Source organism: Helianthus annuus, chromosome 8, assembly GCF_002127325.2.
Source record: "Helianthus annuus cultivar XRQ/B chromosome 8, HanXRQr2.0-SUNRISE, whole genome shotgun sequence".
Classification (NCBI taxonomy): Eukaryota; Viridiplantae; Streptophyta; class Magnoliopsida; order Asterales; family Asteraceae; genus Helianthus; species Helianthus annuus.
Genome location: NC_035440.2, coordinates 31,824,200 through 31,835,123, shown reverse-complemented (window position 1 = coordinate 31,835,123; position 10,924 = coordinate 31,824,200). Strand labels below are relative to the sequence as shown.

The 10,924-nt window shown below is 32.3% G+C and overlaps 1 protein-coding gene across 1 annotated transcript; it reads right to left on the bottom strand.

Moving 5' to 3' along the window:
* Nucleotides 1–1,076: 1,076 nt before the first annotated feature.
* On the bottom strand, nt 1,077–1,825 carry LOC110872553 (zinc finger protein ZAT11). The gene has a single exon (XM_022121366.2). It carries the CDS (start codon nt 1,692–1,694, stop codon nt 1,176–1,178), a length of 519 nt encoding a protein of 172 aa, XP_021977058.1. The 5' UTR covers nt 1,695–1,825; the 3' UTR covers nt 1,077–1,175.
* Nucleotides 1,826–10,924: the final 9,099 nt, after the last annotated feature.

Here is a 10,924-nt window from a genome sequence, read left to right as displayed (position 1 = left end):
TGTGGTCATCGCAACTTTTTATTTTGTTCAGGTATGGAACACATAAGAGCGGACTGAGGGCTTACCCAGCATCCGAACAATAAGAACTAGTAGTCAAGCCTTCTCCTAAATCCCGGAAATCCGAATGCTACTCGGCTCTTCTTGTTGGGCCACGTTTTGCTTTCGATGCTTGTTCCTCTAGATTTATCCCTGAACACATTAGGTTGTCCAACAAAGGTATTGTTTTTTTTTTCTTTCTGTTGTTCAATGTTGTTGTCACCGTAAATTTAAATACATAGGCTTCATTTGCTTTCAGCTTCAGTTTTCACATAGTCCGGGTTCTAAACATGATTAATCCTTTGTCATAAGCTTTTCATTTTACATTCACCACTCATGTTATATTGGTAGATTCATACACACACACATACACCTCATGTTCTATTTTTTTTTTCTTTCTTTCTTGGGTGTTTTGGAGCCGAGCGTCTCACTGGAAGCAGCCTCTCTATCCCTAGGGATAGGGGTAAGGTATGCCTACATCCCACCCTCCCCAGACCCTACCAATAGCTCTGCTATTTGTGGGATTTTACTGGGTATGATTGATTGATTGATATACTCTTGTTATTAAGGATGCAAGCTTTAACTAGAATTGCATGCGGAAGCACACTAGATATTTGATGTCATAATGAATTTAGAAACACAATATTTCAAGTTTATCTGTCCTGATAACAGTTTACTTTTTAGTTCACTTATATATTTGCAGGTATATGTAAAGGCCTTCCACTCTTTAAAAGATGAGTTGTAATTTTAAATATTATAAATAAATTCTATTACAAGGAAGTTCTGATTAAACCCTAGAAATGGATTAGGTTAGTGGAATAAAAAAAAAACATTTCAATGGCTTGATAATCCGCTCCTAGTTCAACTCTAAAGCCATTGACTTTTAATTTGTATTTTTTAAATATTAGAACCAAAGTTAATATAGTTAACATATGCCATCACCTACCACGTTATTTGAACTCTTCTTCAGAAGAAATAAATAAAATATATAGTTAAAATTATCATTATCGTGTATAAATACATAAATGTATAGTAAACACTTCACAAAATCTACAAAATCTGTAATTAATTTACATATATAAACGGAAACATGAAAAAGGAAAATTTGCTATAATAATCACAAGTACATCTAAAGTCCATCATATAAATAATTCAATTGTTGTTGGAACTACCTTCCTGAATTGAAACTCCAAATCATTCTCTGTGGGTGTTAAGTTTAAATCCAAACTAAAAACTTTTTGATTGTTCACTTTTTTCACTACCGAAGAAGACGAATCATCCGATGCAGAAGACTGATTCTCATTCGTCGTAGTCGCTCTATGCCTTCTCATATGTCCTCCCAAGGCTTGACCTATCGAAAACTCTAGCCCACATATCGAGCACTCGTGTGATTTAGGTTTCGCAGGCACCACATGAGTCAAGTCGCCAAGATCATTATTCAGCCGCGGCTTCTTGTGGCTAGCCCTATGGCCTCCTAGTGCTTGAAAAGATGTGAATTGACGGTTACATGTTTTGCACTCGAAGATGCGGCCAGGTGTGTTGTCATACGACTCGTTGCTTGTTGGACCCCTTGAAAGTAGCATCAAGCAATTAGCCATGTTGTTTAGGGCCGTGTCTAGCTCGGCTTCTCTCGATCTCTTCATCGGTAAATACATCATGTTTAAGAAAATCAAGAAACAAGATATAACTTTCTTGAATATAAAGATAAAGATGAGTTAATGGGTTTCTTGTGTGAAAAGAAACAATTATGGTTTGTATTGAAAAATGAGTAGAATGAAATATGAGTTGTTTTGGGGGATGGGGTATATATAGCCTTAGGTGACAAAGTGTTGACTTATATAAGTTTGACGAAAGAGTGTGGATGACGAAAGTGACACGTAGTTGCTTGTGGGAAAGGTAAAGGGTATTGAAGACGTACAAGTGAGTAAAAAGTCAAAGGTTAGTTAGCCGACTCAGCCGTCATGGACCACGTGTACTTGACAAAGAAACCGTAACTCATTGGGCAGCCGATAATTCAACGGTGCCTAAAGTGAGACTTGTACGGATTCTAGAAGAGTCACCGTTGGAAATATCTAAACGTTAACGATCAATTTTTTTTAATAGTTTTAGACAATGTTTTAAAATCCGGTTTTTTAATCATACCGGATTACGCACAAAAATGGTTTAACCGGTTAAACCGGGTTGTATCGGGCGATTCAACCGGGTTGACTAGTTAACTGTATAATTCCATAAATTACAACATCAACTCAAAAAATAATCCAAAATTGGATGTAGATGTAAATATGGAACGAATGATGGAGCGATGGAAGTCTGGAACAAGTCACGAATGATGGATTGATTTGAATTTTGGTCGAAGGAGATAAAATATTAAAAGTCGTTAGGTTAAAGTTGAGAGTAAACATGAAGATGGACCGATAAAAAGTAAAATCCTAACCCAAAAACAGACCTGAGCCTGTACCGGTATACCGGATTTTACCGGCGGTACAAAGTCGATGCCGTTTCTCCTACTTACCGGGGTGTTTCGGACCGGATTTAAATCTGAAAACGGTAATACCGGTATAACCGGCCGGTATTTACCGGTTTTTAAAACATTGGTTTTAGATTTTTTTTATAGCAAATAAATCCAACCTTGTTCATTGGCTGTTTCGTCGCATCTATTGTTTGGAACGGCATCAGCTCTTGGTGTAGCATTCCAAGCATCTATACTTTCTCTATTAAGGATCTTTTGGAATTTCATTCGGAAGTCTCCGGGTCGGATAAAAAGAAGATTGCGGTTCAAGGTATTATAAGGATTGCGCTTTAGAATATTTGGAGAGCTAGAAATAATTTGGTATTTTCAAACAAACCTGTAAAAATTGATGGCATTATTAGCGAGATTAAGACGTTGAGCTTTTTGTGGTGGTCGCGCGAATAGATCTAAGTATAAAGGAACGGAGTGGAAGGAGTGGTGTGCGTTTGTAAATATGTAATTGTCTTTTGGTGTAGTTTTTGGTTGGCCTGATTTAGGTCGGCTTGTTTGTGAATGAAGTTTACCTTTCAAAAAAAAATAAATCCAACCTAGTATGTTCATATTGTTCGTTCAAAAAAAAAGTATGTTCATATTGTGTTTATTCAAATAAGTACAAAAGTATGTGATTCATATTTTATTAACTTGTTAGATGTATAAATTAACTTAAGTTGACTAGGCAAATTTCGAGGTTAAATAAATGAATATAATGACTTCATTATACATTTAAATAGTAGGTTTAGTGGCTTATTTCGTACCAAAAAAGCCTATGTATGAACAAGGATTAATTTTACTTCCTCACCTAGCTACTCTAGGTTGGGGGGTAGGTCCTGGTGGGGAAATTATAGATACTTTTCCATACTTTGTATCTGGAGTACTTCATTTAATTTCCTCTGCAGTATTAGGCTTTGACGATATTTATCATGCACTTTTAGGACCTGAGACGCTTGAAGAATCTTTTCCATTCTTCGGTTATGTATGGAAAGATAGAAATAAAATGACCACAATTTTACGTATTCATTTAATCTTGTTAGGTCTAGGTGCTTTTCTTCTAGTATTCAAGGCTCTTTATTTTGGGGGCGTATATGATACTTGGACTCCGGGAGAAGGAGATGTAAGAAAATCACCAACTTGACGCTTAGCCCAAGTATCATATTTGGTTATTTACTAAAATCGCCCTTTGGGGGGGAAGGATGGATTGTTAGTGTAGACAATTTGGAAGATACTAGATGTGAAAATATGTGGTGAAAAGGTTAAAAAAAAAACAATTAGATCTAGCTAGTTCTTTCTTTTTTAACGATGAATGTTACAACTTAGATTAATTCTATTCTTAAATGGATAAGTTTCACTATTAAATTTTTTCTTAAAATTTTAATTTAGAATAAATTGATATATACAAATCATTATAACACGTTTCAACGAATTTTTAATATTAACACAGTTTGAACTTTTTTTTTTTAGCATTTCATTTGAACTTTTTAATATTAACGTTTAAAATAAATATACTTTAATTTTGTCATACTAAATAAAAAACAAAAATATTCTCATTTTTAAATGAAACAAATATATTCTTTTAAACTGATCTACTATTAATTAATTAATTTTAAAATACTTATTATCTAAGGTATTGTAACTTTGTTATCAAGTTTTTTATTTCTATAATTATAAAGTCTTTTGTTTATACCGATATACGCAAGAGTCGTGGATATCTGATTATCTGTAACAATGATATTGGTTTCTTTTGATTACTTGTACTTTTTGTTTTAACCAACAATGTCGTAATTTATATTATTATAATAGTAAGTCAAAGAAAAATAAATGTATAATATTGAATAAGTCTTTTGTTTTATTTTTGAGTTGTCGGTGTAGCAAACTAGCAAATAATCCAAGTGTAATTAAAATATATTATCTATACCAGACGTTACTTTATTTGCGGTATATGTCTTAGTATAGCTTTTAAAAAAACAACTGATTCAAAACTCTCATTAGGGCAGGCGGTGTGGTTTGATTGAGTCACTTCGGTGACTTCTTTCACTGATCGGTGAACCACGGGGAACCACCCCCACTTGTTTGAGTCACCGATTATTTGATAGTTTTCGGTGTATAGTCACCCATGCGGGAAGAGGAGGGAGAGGAGTTTAATGGTGGGTCCCAACCATTTTCAACCAATCACAATTTTTTTTGGCTTGGTCAATTCGCACACGCCGGTTGTCTTTTTACACATCCAAAGCGCCTCGCTATGGCCAAAGCGCCCCGCTTTGGCCATAGCGAGGCGCCTTGGATGTGCATTTTTAAACAGATTGGTTGGGGTTGATTTGGGGTTGTTGTGGGTTAGTTTGTTAGGGATTTTTGGTTAAATAAGTTTGATAGAGATTTTTGGAGGAAAAAATTTTTATTTTAGTTTTATTACATATAATTCATAGTTGTTTTATAATTACGTCATTACGTCATTATTTTTATAGAACGTGTATAATATAAGTTCTTAACGTTGTTTATTTTGTTAAATTAAACGAACACGTTAAATAAAATGTACAGAAAGCCATAAGAATTAAACGTAAACAATCCAGAACCAACATGATGTAAATAGAAGATTAACTGCAATATATATATATATATATATATATATATATATATAGGGTAAGGATCCTGTAAAAAGTGCTCAAAGTGTAAGAAGTGTGAGAAGTGTATTATAACACTATATATAATACTATATAACACCATATAAACACCGTATAACAATATGTAACACCATATAATACCATATAACACTATATATCATTATATAACAAATATAACACTATACATCTATCATAGACATGCTATCAGACAACCTATAGTGTTATATTTGTTATATAATGATATATAGTGTTACATAGTGTTATATGGTATTATATAGTGTTATATATTGTTATACGGTGTTTATATGGTGTTATATAGTATTATATATAGTGTTATAATACACTTCTCACACTTCTTACACTTTGAGCACTTTTTACAGGATCCTCTACCTATATATATATATATATATATATATATATATATATATATATATATATATATATATATATATATATATATATATATATATATATATATCAGTTTGTACATACAATACACAACAAAAAGGTACAACTGAGTACATAATACATAATAAAACACTAAACAAACAAAGTAATGTACTAATCCTCGTGCGGTGGGGACGGTGGGAGGGGTAGTGGAGGCAACCCAGCGAGCTCTCGTAGATCGACGAGCGTCTGGACGATCCAGTCAATTGTAACGACTCACACAAAAACATCCTAAACATGTTCCGTAAGTATAAACCCGGACCCTGATATAACAACTCTTATTAAAAATACTACTTCTTATTTTAATTTAACAAAAAGGAAACCCTAATTGAGAAACCCAAGTAATTCTACATTAACCCTAAAATTTTCAGAACAATCGGAATCAGGATCAGGGCCCCTAAAACTCAGGGGGGGTAAACCTTAGTCGGTAATATCCTTACAGTTTGCTGTAGGAATTGAATTACGTCGAAATCTGACTCACCAAAGCTATAAAAGACACGCACCTACTCTACCCTAGAAGTGACCTGTCGCGCCACGCGACAGGAATAAGAGGACCCCTCGCGTGGCGCGAGGCGGACGGTTTTCCAGCTATAAATAGAGGACCTTGGGACTGGCTTCTGTGCGTTGGTTCGACGAAGAAATTCGCTTCAGGCACCGATTTCTGTTCTGTTTATCACAATTAACACACACGGATCACTAATCGACGCCGCAATCAGGGTATTAGCACAATCGCTGCTACGATTCATTTTCCGACGATCAATATATCCAATGGATGTTTAAGTGCCGCCCACATTAGGGTTATACTTTGTCGTTCGTCGTTAATTCGATGGATGAAGTATCGCACTTTGTCGTTCGTTGTGAGAATTTGATCTCGTGAGTTATCGTAAATGCTGGATTGATTACTAACCCAGAATTGTGTGCTTATTATTAAACTTAGGATAAAAAGGCTAATCAGTAGGCTAGGCTCTACCTGTATAAATCTGCAATATATCAAGGCTTATCTGTAGACTAAACTTTGGCCGTATGAATCTGCATGATTATTTGTGAGTCATTCTCTTTTTATCAAATGTTTTACAATACTCCAAATTATTTTCAGAGTTATAATTACAGTGATTAAGTTTATGTAATCACCAAATTACAGCCAGTATGTGGGGTATTGTGCACATTACTACAGTTTTAATCACATTAGGTGGGCGAACCTAAAATTAAGTGATATACGTCATTCATTGGGGCAGCCAATGGTGATATGACCACAGTCACATATCCGGTCGAGTGACAAATACTGTGGGTAGTTGGTAGATAATAAACATATGTAAAAACTCTTAATACTGTAAATTATAACAAATGAGTCGTTTTAGTAAATAGAATGATTCACTCAGTATTTCCCGCTGACAAAACCTTTTTAAAACACTTTTCAGGTAATTACAGTAGATTGAAGTAAAAGATGGATACGGCACTGAAAGGCATCAAGAAGTGGCTTATTTATTAATTAAATCAAAATAAGAAATATTATTTTATGTAATAAAATTTATCTTTATTCAAGCTACCATTATAAAACATGGGTTTATCCCATTTATTAAATAAAATCCGGTGTTTTCTAAACTCTGATATTTTTCCTAACTCACGGTCCTGATCAAATTTCCGCTGCAACGTTTTCAAAATAATCATCGGTACCGCTGGGCTGTTCGCGGCTCCCGATTCCGTCCAGGGTGGGGTCGAGGGTCGTGACAGAAGGTGGTATCAGAGCTAAGCCACTGCTTTAAGCCTATAAGTGTTGTGATAACAATACTTAAGCTTAAATAAAAGAGTTAGGAGATTGCTATTAACTGGTAGCACATCTGATAGCATTTAGACTTGAACATAAGAAAAGATGCCTTAGTATAAACTAAGCCACTTGTTTAGAGCAAGTAGGTGTTATAATAATAATACCTAAGCTTAAACGGAAAATTAGAAACTTAATATTATCTGATAGCACTCTGAATAATATTTATACTCGAACTTAAGAATTTTGTCTTAATATAAGCTTCAAGATAAAATTACTTATATAAGTATAAATAAGTATAATGTAATAGATATTGGTATTCCATAAAAATAACGACTAGCAAACAATAGCATTTAATTGCGATTTATTCTTGTTTATTGATATTACTTGGTCAAGAATAAAAATATATTATGGAAATACAAATTTTCTTGATTCTGGATTAAAGCCCTAATAAAAAGAGGCACTTTTTGAAAAAAATACTATTTATGGGAAATAGAAAATTTCTCCGGCAAGACTGGGTATGATGTAGCAGACTCTCCAGTTTGTCCGGATATACTGAAGTTACCTCTCCGGCGAGAACCGGGTAAGAAGGTATATAATATGTCAGCAAGTGACAAGATTTCCCTAAAATAGTATCATGATCTGATATCTGACTGGTTTTGAAAATATGAAATTGTTAAATACATTGACCTGATAAATGGAATGTTTATTTCCGCATGTGAAATATATGATTATATAGATATATATATCTATAAGGAATTCCAAAAGTCAATTTGGAATAAAGCACAAGCTTCTGTGTCTAGATTTCTTTATCAGGAATTTCTTTTCCAAAATCAAACATTATTTCATTTGATTATCTGCCTAGTAACTTAAGCGACAATAATAACAACAGAAACCCATTAAGTTGGGATACCATTGAAAGTGAAAAGAATTTCTAAAAGCATTACCATAAACTATTAACGCAAGTAAGAAGCATGTAAAGTTGTGATAAGATACAAGAAAACACATGAAACTTAAAACGTCCATAGTCGTTGAAATATATCACACATAATTTCCAAGGCAAAGACCTTTGGAAAATAAATTGGGCAAGATGACACCAATGTTAATTCCGTCAAATAGAAGAACTACTAATTAAAAGGAAGCACTTTATCACGCAACCTGAATCTCGTTGAGGTACGTTATAATAAGTTTTCACACTATCAGTGCACAGACTAATCAGAGTCATAATTTTTATCACTACAAAAGGAGTCACATACTTTTGCAAATTCCCTATTTCATTTTTCAATATTCCCTGATAATGTCACTTAACAACAGTTATCACACGAAATTCCAGATAAGAAGTTCTTATATTTCTTTCGTTGCAAATCTGACTTCTGCCTATAAAGAGTTGACTTTCGTGTTTCTACTTCCTCTAATAGTCATCATACCATGAGGATTTCTTTCATAGTAGCAAATATTGATCTATTTCATTTCTTGGTAAATCCTCACATGCACCGTTTGTTGTGCATATGGTTCGTTTAATTTCTGAATTCCACTGGAGGGCTTCATTCTAATTTATCGTTTTCTCCAAACTCAAATATCCTTTAGTTAGACTTGATTTTGGCACGGTGAACCGCATTATTACTAAAGGATGATTCTTAATATCGAGTCAATAAATTTTGAAAAACTCAATTTTCTTTGGCATCCATGGTTTCTGTTATGACCATGTCCGAACTTTCTTATTTAAACTCGTTTTGTTTAAACCGAGTTCAATTGTTGGAACTTGCTCGCATTACATATTCAATTCAAAGTTCCATATGATGAATTAAAACCATCATATTCAAAATAATCCTAACAAGCATTTCAATTCTCTTGAACTATAACATGTTTGTGTGATCCTCGATTTCACTAAATCATTTCTGTGATCACAATCACTTTGTGGTAATATTTTCACAAAATCTGAAGATTGCGCTAATCTCGGATTTAATTATTTAATTATTTATATTAAATCCACTTTGTTAAATTATTCTATACAAGTAATCTTAAAACAATCATGTGCTCAGATAATGATATTCAAATTTATATTTCGGTATATCTCTTAATAATTATTACATATATCAATCAAGCCTTTCATAATATTTATTGCTCTATCATCATTGATCGAAAAACAGTATATATAAATTTAATTGATTATATATGGAATTACCTAATTTACAAATATAGTATTACTGTATTTTAAACCATTGAGGTGAAGAAATTATATTTGAGGTATACTTTTATTTAAAATTATTGTTTAGTTATTTATTATTGATAAATTTTATTATTAAATAATTATATATTAATAGTAGTAGTATTAAGATTATTTTTAAATACTAGGGTTATTATCAAAGGCAGATATTGGATAGCCTAGCCTTAGTTAGGCATGGACTGATCACCTATGCTTAAACAAGGCAGCACTAACCAATATTCACCATGATAAAGACTAGTTAAAATATATAAATTAAGTCATCATACTTATTTAGTAAAATTTAATTATATATATGAAAATATACTTTGGAGAAGACATATTTTCATAAAATAAAAGGGACAAATAAAAATATTATAAATAATAGTGATTTCTTTTACAAAATATACTAAAATATTTTGTAACTTCATTACGGAATTTTGTAATATATATATTACATAAAAAAAAGTTATTTACATAGTATAGTAAAATACTTAAAAGCAGTAACCATTTACATATAAGTAAAAATGTGTAACAAATAATATATATTAAAAAAATACGGTTCAGACAGGGATACAAATAATATATATTACATTTGCTTTATAAATATAATATAATGATTGGTAAAACCAAAACAACTTGTTCTTATTTTATTTCAATCTCTAGGACATAGTATGAAAAATATAGTCACTAACAATGTAATGTTACATTATTTCACAATTAAAACAATTTGGAACTCTAAACAAAGATACACTAACTTAAATTACTCCTCTCAAGCACATTGATTTTCTCATATCATAATATTTGACAAATCATTTTTCATACGTTTATTCCATTTTGAATCTGTCAATTCTAAGTCTTCCTCAGTTGCCAATCAAAGTAAGCTTTCTTTTGACAAAGAATTTTATTGATTTTAAAAGTCCTTCCCATTCATTTGATCCTATATATTTTGGCTTGCTCTGAAAAGCATATCATTTCATTTCATTTGTTTGTCATCGAATTCTTGAACTAATTCCGTTGACTCATTGAATCCTACTTATGATACAACTCATATTCACAAAATTCGATATTTTAAATTCTGTGTCATATACCCTAATATTATTTTTATTAACTAAAAAGATGACATAAATCTAAAAGAAATATCATAACCCAAATACACTTGGAAGCTGGAACCTTAGATGAAGAAAAAGTATTCCTACTTATTCAGTAAATCTCGAGGACGAGATTTTTATTAAGGTGGGGAGAATGTAACGACTCACACAAAAACATCCTAAACATGTTCCGTAAGTATAAACCCGGACCCTGATATAACAACTCTTATTAAAAATACTACTTCTTATTTTAATTTAACA

What these genes read in the sequence shown, in the direction of transcription:
- LOC110872553 (XM_022121366.2), bottom strand. Translation starts at nt 1,694, where the DNA reads ATGATGTATTTACCGATGAAGAGATCGAGAGAAGCCGAGCTAGACACG.